This window comes from Syngnathus leptorhynchus, chromosome 18, assembly GCF_054491065.1.
Source record: "Syngnathus leptorhynchus isolate UIUO chromosome 18, UIUO_Slep, whole genome shotgun sequence".
Lineage (NCBI taxonomy): Eukaryota > Metazoa > Chordata > Actinopteri > Syngnathiformes > Syngnathidae > Syngnathus > Syngnathus leptorhynchus.
In genome coordinates this window covers 4,538,523-4,562,656 of record NC_141212.1, presented here as the reverse complement: position 1 = coordinate 4,562,656, position 24,134 = coordinate 4,538,523, and the positions used below count along the sequence as shown (strand labels likewise).

The following is a 24,134-nucleotide window of genomic DNA, read 5'->3' as shown; positions in this document are numbered from 1 at the left end:
TTCACTACAAGGCACACCGCTCGGTGTGCCACCAGGGTATAAATTCATGACAGCTCTCCAATCTAGTAGTTAATCTTAACAGGAAACTAACCTCACTTCTAACTAACAAGAAATTTATTTTGAGATTCAAGAGTAGAACCAGAAGAGGTAAGTCAAACAGCTGATATTAAAGGGACTTTGTGTTAACCCTGTTAATATCTTTGACGTCTATAACCGTCAATGGCACTGAATGAGTGAAAGTTGGGTGAGGTACAATTTTTTATAATCATAATGTCTTATTTCTTGTGATGTACATTTAAGTCTACTTCTCATTTTATCCACATTGCTTGTTATGAATACCTCAGGTAAATTCATTCTGTACGACCTTTTGACATTTATTATTGTACGTAACACAGATATGTAAGATTGCCGATATGTCAATATACCCTTGCCTGATTTTTCACCAAGTACCTCATGTCGTTTTAGTTCAGGTCGACAATGAATAGTCAGTCTAGCATTAACAAAGAAGTCTTCATCCCTCGTAATGAACGGATGCTGGTGGCAGTGGAGGTACAGAGGAGAAATAAGAAGAGGATGTCTTTCCTTTCCCTAGGATCCCCCAAAAAATATGCAACATTCATCTGTGTTTCAGGTACAAATATGACTTTTTTTTTTCACTTTATGTAAGGTGTGCCATGACGCAAATATATATATTAAAAAAAATAGCATCTCTTTTGCAGAGAAAAAAAGTTGATAGATTTTAAAGGTGAGTTTTTATTAATGTACAATTTAGAATTTCATGAAGAATGTAAGATTTTCAAAACAGTCTATATATATTTAATATCTTAATTTAATTTCATTAAATTTAAATGTTTTAATATCAACATTTTTCTTTTTCTTACATTTCTGCTTTTTTATATCTTTATATTTATTTTCACTTTTTCCACAACCTTAATTCATTCGATTTAGTACGCCATCAGTAAACGACAGTTGATGCTCTCTGTGTAGTGACCAACACAAGGCCGCAGCAGCTTCTCATTTCAAAGGTGAAGCAGTTTAGTGGTTCCTTGGCCTTCACAAGGACATCACAGTGGGCGGTGGAGCAGCTACGACAGGTCAACGGCATTAACCCCAACAAGGTCACTATCTCATTTTGATTTCACGGAAAGAGTCAATAAAGATATGAGTTCATCAAGAGTAATTCCTTGCTCACATGTTATCTACTCTCCACTAGGACATTCCTGAATTTGACCTGGTGTTTGTCAATGCTGTGGACAAGTGGGTGGCCAGCTCAGCAGCAGAAAAGTGCATCTTCATTCAGATTCTATATCGTGCCTGCCGGACCTACTGGGATGGAAAGGCAGGAAGCCTGGTCAAATTGAGCCGCCGGGGTTCATACCAGGATGGGGGGGCTGGTCCCAGTGATTCGTTAACTCGGCGTTCATCTGGGACACTAACGTCAAGACGAAAAAGCTTAGTTGCACCCAGACCACCAGAATTCATCAACTGCCCGTCCAAACTCACAAGAGGTAACAGAATGAGATTACAAAGCCTTGTGGAAATGTTTTCGTCCATTATTAACTTCATTGATTTAATGGCCAATAAAACAATATAGAAGAAAAAAAAAAAAATATATATATATATATAGATATATATATATATCTATATATATATATCTATATATATATATATTCCATAAACAAAAAACTAAATAAATGTAACTGTTATTTCACCTCAGATTATTCTGTGGTCATTATAGAATTCATAAAACAGGCAAAATTGAGAATCCAAATTTACTCCGTACAATTTTCACCTTCACCAGATATCTGTTAATTGTGATTTTTTTTTTCTTTTTTCAAATAACAGATTCCTCAGACATGAATCTGTTCATCTACCGCTGCAAAGCCTTCTTGAATCATATGACGAAGAAAATGGTTGCAAGCCAAAGTTCACGAAATAGAGGTAATTGATTTTTACTGTCAATTGTTTTTATCCAGAATTTTACTTTTGGGATTTTTTTTTATTTGATTTATTTGTCTGTTGTCCATTGTTTATTCTGCACCCCTTTCTAGTTGAAAGGCATCTGTGTTCTATGGCTGGGTGGGTGGGTCACATGAGTGGTGACTTTGTTGATTTCGGGGGAAACAATACCATGCAAAACAATAGCTGCTGGTTACGGGGAGCTCAGATCACTGAACCCAGTGACAGAAGACGTGTAATTGATGGGAGAGGTGCCAGACTGCAAAACAGCAGCAAGTACCACTTCATTTGTACAAGCCACTCTGAGCCCCAGGAAAGCAATAATAATAATAATAATAATAATAATAATAATAATTTGACTTCCCTCACCATAGCAATTTTGATCATCGTGCGTGCCAAAACCAATCTAGTAATTACATTCTTAGGCCACTAGATGGTGCTAAATCACCAGCATGACTTATGAGGAGAAGCAAAATACAGTCCTCAAACAAATGAACAATAAATGCATTTCAATTTGAATAAAGATTGCTTTTAAAATGAATAATAATAAATAACTGCTCAAAATATTTCACTATGCTAATTATTAAACCAAAAAAGGAATAATATGTCTATCAAGAGTTCAAAACTGATACTTTATAAAGTTATGCTGTAAAGTCATTTTAATATTAGGAAATTAAAAATGTGTGATATAGTACCTGTATGTATGTCGTAATTTAATGTAAATATGCTATGAATGTCTTCCATTTAATCATTTTATTGATACAAACTAAAACTTTTGATTGTTATGCAGTCCATCGGTTAAAAGTGGCTCTGAGGGAGCGTGGGCACAAACTGACTCCAGCTGAAGACAAGACCGTCGGGCTGGTCCACACAGCCCAGCAGCTTGCGGACATTGCTCACAAGGTAATTCATTTTATTTCTAATTTCACAAGACTGATACAAAAAAAGCTAGAACATTAAAAAAATGAAGAATTTACTTGAGTCCTTAAAGAATTCCAGGCAGGCTAGCAGATAAACACTAATGCTTGACTCTCTTCAGCAATTTGAAGTCTGCAATACTGAAAATGTCCTTTTAATTAGTCCACTATCTATTTCAGATGGCCCTGAAACATGCAAAATAGAATCTTATAGGATGGAGGAGGTGAAAACCAAGTGGATGCAAACACAGTTCCAAATTCCCTCATCAAATTATATTTCAAGAAAACTAAGGATCTACATGCAGCCACTTACTTGGTGTATTCAGAATTACATAATTAATCATTGTTTGTATTTAAAACACAAGACTATGATTCTCATACAGTATAAAAAATAAATAATCAAATCTAAAAAAAAAAAAAACGTATGTAAATCTGATGCCAGCCATCAGATGAATCTCATTTTTATTAGTCGTGCTTTTATTAAAAACTTTGTACAAAGCTGTCTGCATGTTATCACAACTCAGTGATGGCTACTACTGTAAAATAATATTGTGCGTCTATTGTGTCTTTGTCTATGTTCCTAGAACATGAATCCAAGTCTTGTATGCTGCCAAGGTTCAGCTAGTCTTTGTGTCTATGTAATTTACAGTATGTCTTGTCTATGTGAATTGAATAAAAATTGTTCATGTTGCACCATGACCAACTTGTTAGTTGTATATATATATCACTAAATAATTTATTATAAACAACAGTCCATAGTAATACATTTTTATGCAAATACAATTTTATCCGATTAGTCAATTAATTGATAAATAAACTTGATGGTGACAGCCCTCGTATTTGTGCGTATGTAATTGGTGGGGACTGTTCTAAATGGCTCAGGAATTGCAAATAGTTCCAGATTATAATAATAATTCATATTTATTCGTCCTGGGCGCTGGTAACCCATGATATGCCACTATTGGCCATTGCTTCTCAAACAGATTTAGTAATGCCGGCTTATGTGTTTAATATGAACTCTGAGAATGTCATTTAACCACTGGTGAGGAGCTTTGCAAGTTCAAATGAAGTTCACTGAAGGCCCCAAAATCCCATCTAAAAGCTAATTTGGGTTTTAGAGCAAATAATGTCACCATCCACTCCGGAATATTGCTATTTTCCTTTATGTGCTAGGCTATTTGACTTTTTGGCCAACCCTTCGATAATCATTTTGCATGCAGGGACATCTCAGTATTAGGTGTCAAACTCTGGCTTGAGGGCCAAATTTGGCCCGCTGTGTAATTCTATTTGGCCCGCTTGGACAAAATTGTGCATCTACTTTGTGCTAATACTAAAATTGCAAATGATCACTTTTAAAAAATAGACATGTTTCTAGCAATTTTGATTACATTCATCTTTTTAAAAAAAAAATTAACAGTTCTTACTAGTCTCCGATAAAGAAATTTAACGATGCCGTAACGTATTTTCGTTCTTGACCCGAGCAGCATCAATAACACTTATCTTGATGCTGTCACATAGACAACAGGTTGTCCTCATGCATTCTATATTTAGAGACCCTGCGAGAAACTTAAAAAGATTACTGTCCCTGAAACCAAGTATAGTCTTCCTCAGCCTCAGCCACAAAGAAAGGACTAAATATAGCCAGCCTGCCTGTCTCTCGTGTGTCTAATAATCCTGTAGACTTTCTTCACCAAATAAGGTAGTATTGTGACTACAGTGTGAATTTTGCCTCCCTCTATCTTTGGCTTTCGTAATGTAGCATGAATGTAATGTGTCTATACTTTATTGGTTTTCCTTGACACATAGTTGGCAGAGGAAACATATTTTTTTTTGCTAGTATGTTTCTTACTGTTTATTCAATATCGCAGACACAAGCGACACTTAAGAATTAGATTGAAAAAAAATATGTATAGAACAAAACTATATAAATATATAATAACCAAAGCTCATAACAAAAGTAAGATGTATTTTCAGTTAGTTAGTTACGAGAAATACTTTTACTATCAGATGTGCTTTTCCAATGTTAACGTAAACTATTTACTGACTCATAATACAACTTCACAGCAGTAAGCAAATCGACAAAACTCGGTCTGGAAAAATTCCTCGAGCGTGATCATTCCTGCCACATTGCTAAACGGTTAAAAATAAATAAATAATGCTACTCATCCAAGCTGTTTGGAATGGCTGTCAGTATAATTGAGTAAAATCTCATTTATTTGACGTATTCTTTGCGTATCCATTCAATTTAACCACTCGAAAGAATCAAAAATTTAGAGACAGCTGCAAAAGAACGGCAATATAGTAAGAGACACGTACAGAAACGTGCGTGAGTCTCCTCACTCGTCTCACTATCGCAAGAAGAGGTCAGCGTTAATTGAATGATGGTTCAACAAGCGTGCGCCCCCCCGACCTCTCCCGCTGACTATCGGACGTACGTGTGAGTGACGCAGAGAAGTCTACTTAAAGCGGAATTAACGCAGAGTGCAACAACCCCCCCCGCGCTCACTCAAATTCAGTGGGCTCCTAACAAGCTAAGCCGGCACACGGTATTGATAGTGAGAGACGAAGCTTGCTTGTGTGGAAGTTGCGTCGGCGGCACTCCCACGCACGGCGTGGTTGGAACATGCTGTACCTCATGGATACTTTTTTTGCGCTCATAGATTTTTAGCCTCACTATTTTTATTTTTTTTATTCATCGGAGTTTGATTTTATCCGAATGAACAGTCATGGGAGAGTGGACCATATTGGAACGTCTCTTGGAGGCGGCAGTCCAGCAGCACTCGACGATGATCGGAAGGTAAGAGTTTCATCAAGAACCTCTGATTGATACACGACTTTACAATGTAGAGAAATTTAAGGTGCATTTGGTTCAAATAAAAATGACAAATGAAAGTTTGCATCTATAGCACGAGTGTCAAACTCATTTTTGTCACGGGCCGCAATGTTGTCATAATACACAGTATAAACAGTAAAAACTATTTTTTTTAAATAAATGGTACTAAAAATGGGTGCAATCACTGTATTTTTAGAAATGAAGACAATTTGTAATTTTAGTATTGACACATGAAGTCGATGCACAATTTGTCTTCACGGGCCACATAAAATGATAATGTGGGCCGTATCTGGCCCTCGGGCCTCGAGTTTGACACCGATGAATTTTACAGAAGTGATGCTATTTCAGAAATGGACAGCACCTTAACAGTATCATGACTAGACAGGGTCCAATCCATTGATAAGGAGTCAGACTCCTTTTCATCTTAGCATAGCCCGCCCAAATAGAAATAAGCGCTGTTCTATAAATAGCACTTCTTCAAACACTCCATATTTGAAAGCTGTGCTGCAAGTCGTAGAAGCATACATATAAAAGGCTTTAAATTGGATAAGTCTCATTCTTTAATGATTAAGATGAACATGATTGTTGTCTGATGAACTGATTGAGTGTAAGCAAATTTGGTTATCTAATTTGCTCATGGCAGTAATTGAGATGCAATAAATTGAATAAATCATCATGAAGTTTTTTTAATTTTATTTCCAATGAGATTTCAAGTTTCATCATTTTGAACAAGAATGAGGACTTTCATCTTTTCAAGCCCCATCGTTCAATTGCTGGAATTAGTTTTTGCTGTTAAGGAGTCCAATATTAGGGCTGTCACTATCAAATACTTCCAGAATTGATTTTTATATCAATTAATGGAATAATCGGGTGACATTTGTATAAAAGCGGATTGCAAAATTATTTTTCTGCATTTACTGCTGTTTATTATGTATTGTTTAGTGATTAAAAACAACTCATGTGAAAATGTGGTTGCAAAAGTATGCACACCCTCCTCAAGGTGTGCACCATTTGAAACCTTTTTTTTTTTTTAACAAAAACAATCATTTCTAGAGGGTAATAAAAAATAAACAACTGACCACCTAAGATAATGCGATTGCACAAGTATGCACACTTCTAGTGACTGAGAATGTAGCCTATCAGGTTCAATCTCGGAGGTAGCAAAACAACTTGTGGAGAGGTTGGCACGAGCCTTATTTGGAGTGAATCAGAGGAACTGTTTTGTGTGTTTGTGCATTTGTTGGGCATGATTCAAATCTCAAGAAAGTTAGTTTCACATGACCAGGCAACATCACCACAAGGTGGCGCAAATTTTGCTGGACAGCTGCTTTGCATTGAGTTAGTCAGGGAATTTACGCCACTGTGTGAAACACCTTTAAAAACCGAGTTTCTGAAGATTTGAATAATATTCAAGCATAGGTGTCAAACCCAAGGCCCGGGGGCCAGATATGGGCCGCCATATCTTTTAAAGTGGCCCGCAAGGACAAATTTCTCATCACCTTTGTGTCATTACTAAAATGACAAATTGTGATGTAAAATGTCGGGGAAAAACATAATTATACAGAAAATGCTAAATGCCTATGTTTGTTTCCTCAGGATCCTACTGACAGTGGTGGTGATTTTTCGTATTCTGATTGTGGCAATAGTCGGAGAGACTGTGTACAACGATGAGCAGTCCATGTTTGTATGTAACACCTTACAGCCAGGCTGTAACCAGGCTTGTTACGACAAAGCTTTCCCCATCTCTCACATCAGGTACTGGGTGTTCCAGATCATTATGGTCTGCTGCCCCAGCCTTTGCTTTATTACCTACTCTGTCCACCAGTCCGCCAAGCAGAAGGAGCGACGCTACTCCACAGTGTACCTTTCCCTGGATAAGGACCAAGACTCTATGAAAAGAGACGACAGCAAGAAGATCAAGAACACTATTGTTAATGGGGGGCTACAAAACACGGAGAACACTAACAAGGAGGCGGAGCCTGATTGTCTTGAAGTCAAGGACATTCCCAATTCAGTCGTGCGGACTACCAAGTCCAAAATGAGAAGGCAGGAAGGTATATCCAGGTTCTACATCATCCAGGTGGTGTTCCGAAATGCACTCGAGATAGGATTTCTCGTGGGTCAATATTTCCTTTATGGATTCAATGTGCCCGCTGTGTATGAGTGCGATCGATACCCTTGCATAAAAGATGTTGAGTGTTATGTTTCCAGGCCAACAGAGAAGACGGTGTTTTTAGTCTTCATGTTTGCAGTCAGTGGCATTTGTGTGGTGCTCAACTTAGCCGAGCTAAACCATCTAGGGTGGAGGAAGATCAAAGCTGCTGTCAGAGGAGTGAGAGCCAGGAGGAAGTCTATTTATGAAATCCGCAACAAAGACTTGCCAAGGATGAGTATGCCCAACTTTGGACGCACTCAGTCTAGTGACTCTGCATATGTATAAATATTTGTAACAGGAAAAGGCTGCAGGACAGCTGTGTAAGAAACTACAGTAACTTAAATATGAAATTATAATAATGTTCTTTGAGAAGATAAATAGTGGCAAATTCTAAAGGACTTTTGTCTTGGACTGGACTTTCTCATTAGATGGCTGACATATCTCATCAATTTTTTTTTTTCATTTGATGTACACTTATGTAAGTTTGTCTCTGGGGAAAAACATGGACATGAATGGCTGGACTGTTTGGTTAGAAACCACTGCAGATGCTGGTTTTATATTTAAGTGCATCTTAAAAAATTAAGACAGAGGGTATACTGTGGATATTGATATGTATATTGTTTTATATATATATATTTATCTGTTTAAAAGAATTGTTTTTTTTTTCATTGTTTTGAATGTCTGCGTTTGCACCATCGGCCTTACTTGGAGGTCTCCTTCCATTTTTCTACTAACCAAAGCGCTCTCATCTATTTATTTATAAATTATTTATATATTTATTTATGTATGTATTTAAATCGGTGCCATATATGTACAGTACATCATAAACACACTATATTAAGGTAACTTCTGTAACGAAATACCAACTTCTACATTTAGACGACCACAAAATATTTTTGCGAAAAATAAAAGTCTGCATGTTATGCATGTTAGATTAACAGAAGAGTCCAAACGTGCGAATGTTGGCTCCATGATTGTTCGCCTATGTGCGTTTGCTTGTTTACGTGTGAAAACGGATGGATGGAAAATGCTAATGTCACAGGTTTTGAACATGTGTCATGTATTTTAAACATCTGCAATAAAAATGAGCCCTATGAACAATTATAGTAGGTTTAATTTTGGTGTATTGATTTGCAATGTGTCCGATTTATATCTATCCATGACCTAATATCACAGCAAAATGGATTACTGGTTTCTATTGTCATCTCACATCACGAAAAATCCGTTTTGGGTCGAGAATTTACCTTGGATTCACAAAAATTAACTACTTAAGATGGAACAGTGGTATACTGGCTTGGACACCAAATTACACACAATGAAGTCTGACCTATTTGACATTAGTGTATTGCATGAGTGCATTAATATGGCTCCCTTAATCCAGATTAAGAATCCAGATGCTATGGGATAGTAGAGTGCAAAAATATTGGTATTGCATGTACTCTATATGATTCTAACAGGGCATGCCAGATGTCTGATTTGACAAAAGTAAATATATAAGTAAGTATATTTAGATTTAAATGCACTAGAAAAATTCTCATTTATAGCAGGCTTTAACACACTTAGCATGCTCAGGCATATTTATTTAAATTGTTTTATTTTATTTTTCTAAAGTCTCTTTAGCTTCAGATATTTTGACGAGCAAAACTTTGACATAGTAAAATTGAAATAAAAATATATGCTCACAAAATACTTTGTTACGTTCACTGATGTTTGTATTTGAATACAAAGAAATTAATTTCAATTAGTTCGTTATTAAGATTTGATGGTTAGATCGAGTTAATCGCAATGTTTTCATTGTGATGATTTTGGAAATACAAATAATTTGCCATGACGTGAATGAATGAAAGCGGTTGCAGTTTTTGGACATTTAGTGACATTCGATTTTTATTTTTTTTTAATCTCTACATTGCGACAATTCTGGAAAAATAACTGATCAGAGAGTTCACCATCCTCCAGTGATTTTTCCAGTCCATGAAGACTTCACACCCCACCTATAAACATCATTTTGCTGACGATGTTATAAGTGTCCCAGAGTTGTGCAGGGTCACACAATATAATATTATCACTAAACTGCTAATCTCAGCAAATGTCTTTTTCTACTCAACGTTCTGAAAACGTATTTAGCAATTTATCAAACATAGCTGGACAACATTTACAGTCTATAGCGAACTGTCAGTGATCCATCAAAGGCTAAAATAAATGGGCTCTTCTGCAACACACCACACCACACCAATGTGTCCCTGTGAACGTCCCTGACTGATGGTTCCGGGATAAGTCAGGGTCCTGCATGATCAGGTCCAATTGCGCTTTAGGTGCTGGAGCATATATTGTATTTGTGTTCACAGAGGCGTTACATTGCACTTATGGCAGTTAGGAGCAGTTATGATGGGCTTGCTGAGCAAAGCTATTTGGACAATCCTTGATATAATAAATTATATGAGAAGAACATCATTTACCGTATTTTCCGGACTATAAGGCGCACCTAAAAACCTAAAATTTTCTCAAAAGCCGACAGTGTGCCTTATAGTCCGGTGCGCCTTATATATGGACCAAATTCCTAAATTTAAACTCAATCATTCAATCATATGTGGCCCGCTGAAGACTATGAATCATGAATCAAGAAGACTATGGATCATTATTTTGTGATTATAAAGTAATTTGTTGCGTCTGAAGTGGAAATAAAAAAGATAAAATGGAGAATTATTTGATTTGGATTAAAACTCTGACATGATGCATTAATGGTGCGCCTTATAGTCCTGAAAATATGGTACTATTTTCTCCATTCGTTTTGAAGAATGGTCGGGTGAGGTTCTGGTGTTGTGTATTTGTTCATCTGTTTGCCCAGCTTTGTCCTCATCTCACCATCACTACATGTGACATCACGAGTCACGTTATACTGATACTCTGGTTTGGAGGTCACTCGTAGATGTGACAGACTGTCACCAAGTGAAATATCTATTGTGACATGCCAGGGTGCAATGTGCTGACACCTGGATGTGCCCACCAAGCACCCAAAGATGCTCCAGGCCAAGGCATGGATTTTGGGAGAGAAGGACATTGACACAAACACACACTTTACTGTACCAAATTTCATTCAGATGTCGGTAACTTATTGTTTGTCTACACGATACGCTGCTATAAAAATAATGTCTTTATGAATCATTAATAAAATGCTGCTTTTGGTGTAATTTCCTTCAAAACAGTTCTTGTTTTGTGTGTCTCAGTCCCTCGATGGAGACACCGTTAGGCATATTTGTGTTATTTAAATCAGAGAGTTGTATCTGGTCTATTTAATCACACAGCGGCAAGCAGCATGTGTGGATTATGGGATTTACAGCTGCCTCTCAGTCTCAGTGTTTTTCAGGTGAAGTAGGCCAGTGGTACGGGATACCCAGGATAAAGCTGGTCAAAGTCCAGAGTGAACCTTATACTACTGCAGATTTTTTTTGTGGCCATTTTTATAATAAATTTTACAATCATATATTATATCTTTAATAATGTTTTTTATTATATATTCTATTTAATGATAATATGTATCTTTTATTATATATATATATTTATAATTTTATAATTATACATTACATTTTTAATTATAATATGTTGTTTTTTTAATTATCTATGTATATAATTATCATTTTAATTTTATATTAACTTAAAAAATGTAAGTTTATAAACTGGCTTTTTAGTGAAAGTGAAACAAGAAATATATTAAAAGACATAATTTGTCTTTCTTTTACCATATAAACATGGAGCCGATGCAGATGTGAAAAAGTTGATCATGATATCTCCTGACTGTTGAGTTCAACAACAGACTGGCATGTCAGGACCATTGTCCGTCTGGAAGTATAAATGAGGATGAAAGAGCGCTCCATCTAGTTTAGCTTTTTGTTTGCATTTTGGTTTGTCTGAGGTCACTCTTAAAGGTGCAGATATAATATTAAATATTCAATATTTAGTCCCCACTTATAACAAAAAAGCAAGTCTGTGGTTTAAATATTCATTTTAACAATGTCATAAAAAAAAGCAGTCTTAGTTTCCTTGTCAGAACCTGTTAACAATTTGCAGGTCATTTGTTGTGGAGCAGATCCATGGATTGCCAGGTAATGAAGTAGACCCTAACCTCCAGCCCATACGGCCTTGTTTGAGCAGCCCATTTCTCAACAAGCTGTCTCTCTGAAACCTTGTCCTGTCTATGAACTATCATCACTCAAATACCATCATATGAATCATAACACACAATTATAGGATTTTTAATTTTGCCGTCGAAAAATAGTCACCTCCACTTTTAATGCTTTAGAAAATTCAAATTCAAAAGAAAAAAAAAAGACAATAGTCACTAACTGCCAAAATTGTCCTTCTTGTTCTACTTTACACTAACTTAACATGTATGTTCATATCCTTTTCACCCACTGTGGCCTTAATCCTCTGATGTCACACAGACTTGACCCACATGTTTATTTCTTCTCACAATAACCTGATATTTGCATTTTTCCTCACGTGGAGACTTCACAAGCAGAAGTTTTAACATGTTTTCATTATTGTATGTCTATGTTTAATCTCTGGTATTGATGAGCATTTCCTGTTGACGTAATTGTGTCAAACGAGTAGAAGACTCCAGATGTTTACTGACAGATGTCGCTCTCATGCAACCATTAAATCTCTGCAACTATTAAATCTCTGCAATGATTTGCTCGGGTTTACAGTAGGCCTCAAATGAGAGGCTTGTTGAAATCATAAAGATACGCGTGCATTTGCCATGCTTTTGATGATTTTCAGTTGGTAGCTAACTCATTCAGCTATGATGAGCTTTGGTGCGCGCTAGCTTTTTGGTAACTTTAATTTGTAAAGGACTATTCATTATTAATTAATTATTATTATTAATTATAAAATGACATGACGGGCCGTATCTGGGCCCCCGGGCCTTGAGTTTGACACCAGTGCTCTAAACACTTTACATTATGTACTTTTGTTATTGGGGTGGGTAATAAGATTAACCTTTGACTGTGAATTTGAGGCAGAGAATTAACATTATTTGCGATCTATGCAAATCTCAACAAAGATGGCTAATCAAGACACAATAAACAAAAGATACATTTAAGGTTGGTTTGTACAATACGCAGGATGACGGATTACTGTCCCGATTGTGTTTATTTCTCTACTAGTAGTATCTGGCTACAGATGTTTCACGCAATCAAAGAAAGAGCCCCATAGGTCAGAGAGGTGCTCATGGGATTATGTTTTATGTCTACATGTAACTAGAGCGATGTCACAGATTAAATTACCCTGTAATCACCATCTGACCTATAAAATATGCCGTTGTGGTGACTAGAGGAATGGACTGACCCTCGACTTTCATTGTTAAATCCTTCAAGTACTAAACAGGAATCTCAAGGACACAAAAGGAATGCATTTTAGTATTAGCGCTTAACGCCATCTGAATTAATTGTTTTACAAAACAGTATGAAGATGTTTTGCATGGCTACAAACTCAATTGTTTGTGGTCCTAATGATAAGGAGCAAAGTTGCGGTCAAAATTAATCTTGACTTCCCTGTTTAAAGTGAACGTGATAAATTTAGAAAGTAAATTACATTTGGGTTTTTCTGATGGGTGGTTTTAATCAATTGAATGAATTAGAACCAGCCAGAACTCATTAGATTTTATGCTCAGGTATTCCCTTTGCCTGTGTTATGTTCAATCATGTCCATAATGAGCTTTTATTACCAGCCGTTTACACTATGAAGTATCCAAATCATCAATCTTATTTCCCAAAACAAAATTTAGACCGTACATATTACAAAATCATTCATTCATGGTGTTCTGACTCTTTAGCAAGGTTATAGAGACATTATGGTGTAATGAAAGAGTGCCCCCTTGTGAGAGAAAAATACTATTACACCACCCTGGAAAAAAACGAAAGCTTGTGTTCAATCACATATAAAAAAAAATACACTTAAGATAGATAAATAAATAAATACATAAATAAATAAGATGCTTAGTAATTTATACAATCATAATTGTTCACATGATGATCAAATAATGTTAATATTTAAATTGTCACATGTCCTAAAAGTGATTTATTTAATTTATTCATTCATTCATTCATTCTACAAATAACCATTATTGGTTAATCAGAGGCAGCAATAATCCCTCTCAAAGCAAAAGTGATTTCAAAAACGGTATGCATACCAGATGGTCAATCTAATATTTATCATGTTTATTTATTTATGTGTTATTGAAGATATCAGTCAGACATTTGCTGCAACTAGGGCTAGGAAATTAGAAATACTAACTACTATAATTATCACAACTGAGCTACTTAAAACTACCATCATAGCCTCATGCCAATTCATCATACATAATAAAAATCCTATTTTTGAATTCGATTTTTTGTCAAGTTACAAGTACCATGAAACCTCTTGCATTCATTGCCATACACTTTTTATGCATGTCCCATGAATAAGAATCTCCCTGAGCGACAAGTACTGTTTATCAATACAAAATAAAATAAAGCAGAATTTAAAAAAATAATAACAATTTTGTCCACAACAGATGAAAAAAAAAAAGAATCCCCCAAAATATTCTTCCAAACTTCCACTGCCAAGTTCCCATAGGATATGACAGGCTGTGGACCCATCAGTAATGCAAATGAGAAATTCCTTCATCCCTCATCATGCATGTGCATCAAAATCATTCTAACACACAGGGATCTGCATGTCTCTGTACTTGGCTGAGGGGCTAAACTGCCTGGTTGGATCATTCGGAGGGGGCATGTTATCAGACTGCTGTCAGACCTCTCAACAGTCTCCTCTGGCTGAAGCTTTCGTCCACTTAGATGGCAAATTCGGGCTAACTGTCTGCAGTGTGTGTGGGGAGGGAATGATGCCACATTATGTCTAATTTGTCACAAGATGAGCTTGTCAATTTCATTCAGGATTTACATGTGTCAATGTCTGGCAAAATACTGTGCTTTATTTTTTTATTTTTTGGGGGGTTTCCATATATGTTCCTGCTTCGTATCCACAATCCAGTACAGTACAAACTTGAAATAATCCAGGGTCATGTGATCATCCACTATAAAAATACAATCTCTTAATATGACATGTTTTACAGAAATAATAAACCCCTGTAAGTCTATTTATATCTTCCCATTTCTGTACTTTATAAACTAAATACAAATAAATTATTTGTTTCTTTTTATAACATTTGACTGAAACTAAAGATTACATAACGTTATTATGAAATAAAAAAGAAAATCAATCCTATTTTTGCAAAATCTCATGTTGCACGCCAACGGGTGAACCTACGAAAAGTTGTTTGTTTACATTCAACCAACAGCTACATTGCAAGTGATGTAATGGCTACTATCAGAAGTGGCCATTGTCCGTCAGTCCCTGAGTTTCCATCAATGACCCACGTGGGCCTAGTCTGTCCCTCATAGGCAAGAAGTCAATCTTGAGAACATAATTTCCATGTCACGCATAAGCGTAAAGAAAAAAAAAAAGAACAGCGACACACATGCGCACAAAGTGGTGATCAGTGAAATAAAAACAATGCAGGAAATGTCATTGTGGTCTGTGGGACCAAAAAGTAAAGTTAGCTCTATAAACAAATATGAGTAATCAATCAATTCAGCTAAACAGCTATACAATTTTAAATAGTACATATCTAACATTGCAAAATATTTATTATACTTTATATTAGTCAGCTAAAATAAATGTTTCACAAAGCTGCAATAAAACTATTGATAAAAAACGTTTGTAAGCCTTATTTTATGAAACACTTGTATTTCCGGCATCTCTCACTAGAGGGCAGTCGTGTGTTATTGGGTGAATTTTGAATTGAACAGAGTCATAACAAAGGTGGGTCTTCCATTAAAAGGATCCTGAAGAATCTTTTAATTTGATGGCCTCTTGATAAAACATCATCGCAGCACTTAAGATAACGTTTTGCTCCATTTAAAAAAATAACGATTGCCATCCCCAACCAAAACTAAACCCGACAATGGTAAAGGTCAGAATTTCCGCACGCTTTTTTGTGTAGCTATCTTCCATTCGCAAGTCTTCCACTGACCAGACTATCAAGTTGCTCTTGTCCATCCAATTAATTCTTACCCACGACCAGTCTCATCTCCTCTGACATGGCAGGACAGGGCCGGGCCGTGATGGATTTGACATTAACGGGAAATGAAGCTGGGGCGATGCGACGCCCCAGTCCAATAGTGGCATTTGTCACTGGCCTGGTCATGCAGATTGGGCCAGCCTAGCTCAATGACTAAGATTAATGATGACGGTGGCCCTGTCTTTGTCTCCCTTGCGTGGCTTCCCTCAGTCTCCAAATACGACCAGTCTCACATTAACCACACACAACATGCACCTTGCTATGTAAATCAAAATGATTGTCTGACAGCAAAATTAAGTTCATTAATCCTGAATATGACTTGAAGTGAACCATATCTTTAATATAGGTGTTCTATAGGAGGGGGGCGGGGGTGTTTTGTTTTAGATTGGTTGTACAGTATTTTTGGTGGGGCCAGGTTTGTAATAAAGAAATGGAATAACCTTAAGCATCATGCACCAGTGCACAGAAAATGGCTTTTCCCTGACAGATGAGGTAGCCCGGGCCAGGCTCAGATGGATGGAGGGGGGGGGGGGGGGGGATTGGGCCGCTTGTATAAGACTTCAGGGATGCAGCACATTCCCCTGGTCATCCATCATTGGGTGACACATCCACTTACATCTGCACCACACATACATACAGATGTAATCCTCTGATTGATCAGCAATCTAGTGATTCGAACACAGTGCACGCTCAAAGCCTGCAAGTCTCTCCCTTGGACTTTCGGTTCTGTATGCTGGGTATGAATGCAAGTGTGATTTAATAGGCAAAAAAATTATAATAATAATTAGCGACTATTGAGAAGATTAGCAACTATTTGCTACTCCTTTGTCACTGTTTGGTAGCAATTAGAAATGCAGGGCCAGAAAGTAAAAACCGATCCACAGATTGGCTTTAGCCACAGATTAAGGCAGGGAAATCCTAAATACAAAAAAATCTGTATTTATCAAAACGTGCAGACACCTGTCGTACATACAGTAAGTAATCACTGTGTTGATAAATTTACTTTGTTTTAAATTTTCTGGATACGCAGTTTGGATATTGAATGTTTTGAATTCAATAATTACAAAAGAAATAGCTTTGACGTGAACTCATTAACCCCCATATAGCACAATTGCGGCGAGAATATAAATTGAATATGCAATATTAATTAAATAAGAAATACATCAATAAAATAGTAAATTTAAGATCTACATACCTTGACATTGATGAATGCAAAGGGGGAGAAGAGGTGCGGGTGGAGGGAGTGCCCCCCCCCTTCAACATTTCACTCCATACATTTTTAAAAGTGCATGCATACCTGTGTGAAAGAAATATTTACATGATCACAAAAATGCAAAGGCAATATATAATAATAATATATATTTTGGGCTTTGGATGAATTCTTTTAATCCTATTTCAGAGCAAGCACAATCCTTGGAAAATAAATTATTTTGATTCTTTTTTTATTATTCTTTTTAATTTTTCCAAAATGGTTTCCCACAATCTTTGGAAAATAAATATTTTTTTATTAAAATTATTTTTGATTTCTTCCAAAATGGTGAATAGACCCCTTGTTGAATTCATGCAGATCAGAACGGGGCACACAGTACAGCTGCTACTGCATGGATGGAGGAGTCATTATCTTCTTTACATATTTGTAAACCACTCATGCATTTGCTGAGCACATCCCAGATGCTGTTGGAGTCATCTGCCCAGCACACCTCCTGCTGTGAGGAACTCAACTTCCTCTCTTCTGTCCTTCTCTCGCTCTCATTTTCCAGTGCCATGTGCAATGCAGAGACCAAGAGGATGACATTGTCTCGATTGGTCTGCAGGAGAAGGTACACAATGACGCCTGCCAAGAGGACCCAAGGGATGAGTCCTAATGTGGCTAGGGGTGGTAGAGCAGAGCGTTTCCTTTTGTCCCATGGGTTTCGGAATGTTGATTAAACATGTGCTCAGCCTTGGATATTGAGTAATTGGTTGAAGAGCAAATGTCAAGTGTTTGTTAATTTCACTGTTATGCATTGGTTTATAGTGTGTGATCAGTGGAGGGCGGTGAGTTGAAGCTTCATGAAGCATGACCAGTGTTTTGATTAACACACCGTCATGATCTGTGTTTTTGTTTGTTTTGACAACGGAACGGATCATTTCCAGCGTTTTTTGCAATTAATATTATTTGGCTTGTAATGTGCTCTAAATGTGAACCCTGCGATTGTTGTATAACTCCCAGACCAGACAGTCCAATCTAATGAGCATCATCTCCATTTCGGTTTGCTAACTGAGGCTTCCAGCTCCCCTTTGTGTGCCTGGACATGTGTCTAACTGAATGATGAATGACCCTGTTTCTCCTCATATAATTGGCTCCTTGCTGCTTGGCCTGAGACTGGCTGCATGTATGCTGGGCAAGCCACCTCCATCTGTCAATCACCAACCTGCTGCTGCCTGCCTGTACCTCTGATAGCTATGCTAATGCACAGCCCCGGAGTCTCATTGGTTGAACCTTTGCTGGTCCAAGATAATCCATTAAAGCTGTGACAGTAATAATCTCTCCCCAAACACAGGGTTCCCCGTGTGCTAAACGTTATTTGACCGTTCCTGTCACATTGCTCTTTGCTAGGCACAGAAGTGAGGTGATGGATGAGTCCAAGCCGAGGTTATTCATTCATCACATTGGTCAAGTGTGAGTGGGCATCTTCTTTATTTCAACTGTTTGAGAGTCATTTTGGAGTATTTACGGACTTAATTGGTTCCACGATCGGGTTTGTAATTAGAAGCAACGTTTTCTTTAGGAATCAATGTAAAAGTAAATAATGCGTGCCAGATTATCCCAAAAGTCACACTTTTTGCCCTGTTGGTCTTTGACTTTGACCTAACTTTGCTGGGGGGCTTTTAATTTTCTAAAAAATACCCCCGAGAAGACACACTAAAGTCCGACGAATAAATTATTGTTTGCTTTCACAAACTACTAATTGTCCTGTGCTCATATTCGTTATTACCTTTTGGTGCAATTAGTTCGTTTTCCGACTGTGTGAGTGGTCATTGAACGTACCTTGCGTAGAAGCGGTGAATGACAATATAAAAAAAGAAAAGAAAAGGAACCTAGCTACTAGTTTTTGATTGATTAAAAGAAGTGAGATGATGAGATACAGCAGAAGACTTGTCCATACTACCATACATAACACGTAACAAAATGAACCCCCTCACGATATAAATATAACACTGCAGTCAACGCTTAGCTAAGCACTAAGCTAATGCTAGCGCGAGTATTAGCGAGAAGCAAACGAATGAATTTTACACAATCCCCAAAAATAAAACAGCACATTTGATGCAATTCATCAGATATAATTACTCAAAATACACCCACAAGAAGTGAAAACAAACAGCGCACAGCACTAAAATCAGCAGAAAGACGAATGCTATGCTAATGCTATGAAAACAAGGGCATCATAGACACGCAATAATATGAAAGTGAAATAAAGTTTGTTACTTTTGTGTCATTTCAAGTTTACCGCTTTACTGTGTCGGTCCTTTCCATAGACTGAAGGAACTGAACCCTCAATAAAACGAAAAATCGTTGAGTTGTTTGGACTACAAAAGTCTCTCCGAGTAATAAACATGGCGGATTTGAGAGAAACCGTTTGACTGCACCGATTACTTTATATAGTAAAGCCGCCCCAAAGACTGTGACGACGCAAATAAAATTGAGAGGATTCCCTCCTATCTCGAAAGGTTCGTAGGTGTATGCGTTCGTAAGTAGACATATCACTGTACTTTAAATTAAAACGCAACTCATTTTTCTGGAATTTCAATTGGGGTATTGTTTTGGAGTGTAAATCATTGACAGGTATTTTATAATTATGTTTTATGACTTATTACATTCATTTATTTATTGTTCATTGTCATAGATTTCTCAATTACATGACTAATATTCTTGCAAAATATTAGTGGTTGACAAATACTGCCAAGCATAGATGGCTTGTGCTGGAGGAATGTTTATTATGATGTAATTACAATGACTCCAAGTGATTGATGTTATCAACCTAACTAAATATACACTCTGAGTAGACCCATTAACCTTAATGGTTTATTTTCCTTTCTCATTCACAGCTGTTGGGTTACAAGCAAGTTAGGAAAGTCCACTTACCATTATCGTTTTTCTCAGTCACCTTGGTGCATTTCTCGGATCAGATTTAAAATGTCCAGTCTTCACTTTTCACAATCACTTGTATACCAGAAAGCAGTTTCTCCATTAAGTAAATTTTAAATGTTTCACCTAAGTTTTGAACAACTAAATGAATCCATAAATATGAGAAAAATAAGTTAAGAATACAAAAAGAGTTGATGTCATAAATAATTACCATCTAAAATATTTCGTTTTTAAAGGGGGAGTGGATGTCAAATATTTCTGTAGCATGTTTCGTGCTTTTTATCAGATAAGATTGCTTTGGGCAAGCTTCTACTATGAAATGACCTTGTCAGGCCTCATTGCAGACAAAAGGGCAAAGGCCTTTTCAACTTGTCATGAATTCTTAGCAAAGAGTTAATTCCATCCAAAAAAAAAAAAATTTGTCGTTGACCCAAGTTTCACAAGGAAAAGTCCACTTCTTAGTTAATTCCTAACTAGTTCTGGGTTGAAATGGATGTTTTGTTATATCAAAATAATACAACTTGCTTTTACAGGACTCTCTTAAATGTAATCTAAGAAGAGCCTTGGATTTGCTAACACTTCACTTTTAATACGATCACACTGATGCTGCTTTCCCTCCATGATGGCTAGTTGACATAATGGAAAGCTCAGCTGTAATCTGAGGCCAAAAGGAAATGGATACAGTCTGAGCCTCGAAGTAATTTCCCAATTTTTCTTTTTGCACTTGACCATTCTTTAAACTCAACAACAGCATGACCTCAGCTCTGAGCAAATTTTTTATCCTTCACATGTATTTGATTTATTTTAATTAGGCTGAAGAGAACTGAAGAAAAGAGAAAAGTGCATCCTAGTTTAAGACAGCTGTTTTTGAATAATTTTGATAAAAACTATGCTTAAACCAATAAAAATTGTTCCGATTAAAAAAAAAAAATGGCAAAAACAGTTGGCATTTTTATTTTAGGCTGCTGTAACTTAGTTACTTTTAAACACAAGTAATCAGTAACCAAGTTACTTTTGACAATCTTTTTCAAGGTGACACTAATGTCAAATGATTAAACTCAAATGAAGAAAGATAAAAAGTCTCTGAATGTAAATATTTCAATATTTCTTACACTTTCTCGACTGCCACTAAAAAATATACACAAAGTGACACATTTCTCCACCATGTGGAAAAAAAAAAAAAAGAGGAGGCCTCAGATTCAAGGACCAGTGAGTTTAGGGGTCGGGTGATGTGCTAACTATAGCGTAGCTGGACAATAGCGCGGACAAAAATGTCAGGTGAAAAACCTGGGATGACATGTGTCACTTTAATTCTAAAACAGAGACCAGTGTGGCAAGTTCTGTGTCCAGCGTGCCTGTCCGAATCCTACTCACTTTCCCTCTAATCTGAAGGAAACCATTTATGTCCAAAGCCAGATGCAGCTCCAGGGCGAGATGGAGCAGCCTGACAGAAATCACTGATTTACCGAGTAAAAAAAAAGCAAAGAAATAGGACACTTTAGGTCTGGGTCACTTTCTGAGACAACACTGACCAGTTGACAATGACAAAACAAGAAATTTAAATTGAAAATATTTGAAACATTCAACTGAATTATATGAGACGAAATTGAATTTAAAAAGTTGAGCTGTCTGTACAGTTGATTCTTTTGTAGAGATTTTTTGGGGGGGGCAGTTAAATAGCATCATAACATTAAAAAGTAAAAGTAACAATTATAATTAAAGGCTCCTGACCATTTTCTCACCTCTGACTTTTTACCTCCTGGGCCTCTTCCCACATATGAGTTCCCTTATTTCAAATTGAAACAATGTGCATCAGCCATCCACGTTGGAGGTAAACATCTCCCATGTTGATGAGGGCTAAAAGAATCAAATGAGTCATTTAGAAGGCACGGACATACATATATCAAATGATGTTTGACATAGGCAACCCAGAGGTTGGGTCACGACGTGTCTCCTATCATTAGCCTTGCTCCTTTTGCTTGCCATCAAATGTATGGTGAAGTCATCAGCATTTGTGTAACTTGATACTTTCCACATGACTTGATTAGTGTTGAGATTGACTTATTTGACAAGGCTATGGAAATTATTGAATACCTAAAGCCAACATGTTTTTTATATTCAAGCAAACGTGCATTATCTACACAGATTAATTCGAATTCCAAAATGTGTTATATATTTTGTATTATATACTGAAAAGGGAGAGAGAGCGGATAGAGAGAGAGAGAGTCTAGACTGCCACAAAATTGGTAGAATTTTGTACTTATTTATTTACTCACCTAGCTTGTATCCTTTGTTTGACGTCAAAATATATATTTTTTAATGTATTTCATCGTTCTGCTGTCTTCAAGCTGCTTTGGGGCCATGATATAACAGAACCACCTGTTGCTGTTGCATTTGCTTGACATTGACAGTCTGCATAGTTATTGAGTTTTATAAAGGCACAGTTGTATTTTTTTTATTTTACCCAAATTGTTTGCTGCATTTTTAAAATGCACCTTACCGAGCTTTACAGAGAGGGAAATTAGATTCCAATATTCCGATATATATCTGGACAAAAATAAACTGTGAAATGAAAATTAAAAGATTAAATATTTTTTGACCAATGTTAAATACCAGTGAGCTCAACTCAATTGACAAAACTGCTCCCTTTTAGAATTAGCCTTTTTGCAAACGAGGGAGTTCATTTTCAGTGCACACGTTGACCTCGTATTTATTTATTTATTTATTTATTTATTTATTTATTTATTTATTTATTTTAGCATTATTAATAAGATGGTGATATTAGGGACATTATTACTCATTATATATTGCAGGTTTTCTTTTAAATGTATTGTTGTGCTGCATAATTGCATAAGCAGTGCATTTGCACTGATTCACCATTTCACCCCATCAACACTCAGTATGGCCTCATTTAATTCAATGATTTATGAATTAATTAATGTTATTTGTATTACACATATTACATACATATTGCAATAGGTGTTTGTATTTTGCAGGAGACGTCAATTGCTACCGTTGCCTTTCTTTCTAATTCACATGATTGTTATTGTCTCCATTTTTGCATTTATGGCTATATACGTATTTGCGTCATGCATGCAATGATGTCATTAATAAAGTAGAAAAAAAGATGTTTTTTCTTTTTGAATATTTTCAAGCGTTACTCCTATGCTGTTAATTAAAAAAAAAACAATTAAGCAGCATTACTGCGGCACTATGGTGCAATTCAGTGTAAAATAGAGATTGGAAATCATGTGATACATCGTTCTGCATTCAGCTTGCTGCAGCTCTGACCTATATTTCATACAGGCCGTCGCGCATTTCCGGCAGCTTTCACAACGCATTTATCTTGCGCGCAGTCTGCAGAAGCGAACCAATTAGGCCTGTTGGCGCTCATGGTGAGAGATGGAGAATATATGGAAAATCTTTGCACGCTGAATAAGAAATAATGCCTCTCTCATGAGAAATATACAACTTGTAAACATATTTAGAAATATTATAATATACCGACATTACAGCCAGGATATTTTTTAGAATTAACTTGTAATAAAAAAAACATCAAATATAAAGGAAACACATGCTTGCTACGGCGATTCAGACGAATTATGCCACGTATAGGCTATTCAACATTATTTTTTTTTGCTGTGAAATTTCTTATTGAAACACCATACATGCAAATCTAAACGTAACCGGCATCTTAAAGACATGCACCTCGTTTATAGAAATCATTTTGGTCCGCAGCCTTCATTTATTTTTCTTTGAACTGAATAGTGAAAAATAATGGACGTCCTTTACTATTACAAAATAATAATAATAATGATAATAATAATTCATTGTATTAAATCAAGAGTCAAATCAAAATTGTTTCTTTGTTGAGGAACTCAAGTAAAAATAATTTAATCTATAACTTATTAAATTGTTTTTTTTTTCGATTTTTATTGATTAGAAATAATTATGAAACTACAGTTGCTCAATGGACGGTTCAGGCTTGTGCTCTCGTCGATTCAAGCCTCTGAGGATCGTTG

At 36.4% G+C, this 24,134-nt stretch overlaps 3 protein-coding genes across 4 annotated transcripts in view; 2 read left to right on the top strand and 1 right to left on the bottom strand.

Moving 5' to 3' along the window:
* Positions 1-19,537, bottom strand: part of cgrrf1 (cell growth regulator with ring finger domain 1) — a 32,400-nt gene extending 12,863 nt beyond the window's left edge. The window contains exons 1-2 of one of the 2 annotated variants that reach the window (XM_085937002.1): positions 19,475-19,537; positions 17,179-17,280 (exon numbers count right to left, since the gene is read on the bottom strand). In XM_085937002.1, the coding sequence (XP_085793128.1) occupies positions 17,179-17,280; positions 19,475-19,500 (128 nt within the window). In that variant the 5' untranslated portion in view covers positions 19,501-19,537. Of the gene's footprint in view, positions 1-17,178; positions 17,281-19,452 lie in introns of both variants that reach the window. The other variant, XM_085936999.1, reaches the window with a different exon arrangement.
* stxbp6l (syntaxin binding protein 6 (amisyn), like) lies at positions 478-3,080 on the top strand. Its single transcript, XM_085937794.1, has 6 exons — positions 478-631; positions 988-1,118; positions 1,214-1,508; positions 1,846-1,941; positions 2,750-2,862; positions 3,057-3,080. The coding sequence occupies exons 1-6, from the start codon at positions 478-480 to the stop codon at positions 3,078-3,080; spliced, it is 813 nt and encodes a 270-aa protein (XP_085793920.1).
* gjd2b (gap junction protein delta 2b) lies at positions 5,317-8,957 on the top strand. Its single transcript, XM_085937003.1, has 2 exons — positions 5,317-5,673; positions 7,306-8,957. Exons 1-2 carry the CDS (start codon positions 5,603-5,605, stop codon positions 8,147-8,149), a joined length of 915 nt encoding a protein of 304 aa, XP_085793129.1. The 5' UTR covers positions 5,317-5,602; the 3' UTR covers positions 8,150-8,957.
* Positions 19,538-24,134: the final 4,597 nt, after the last annotated feature.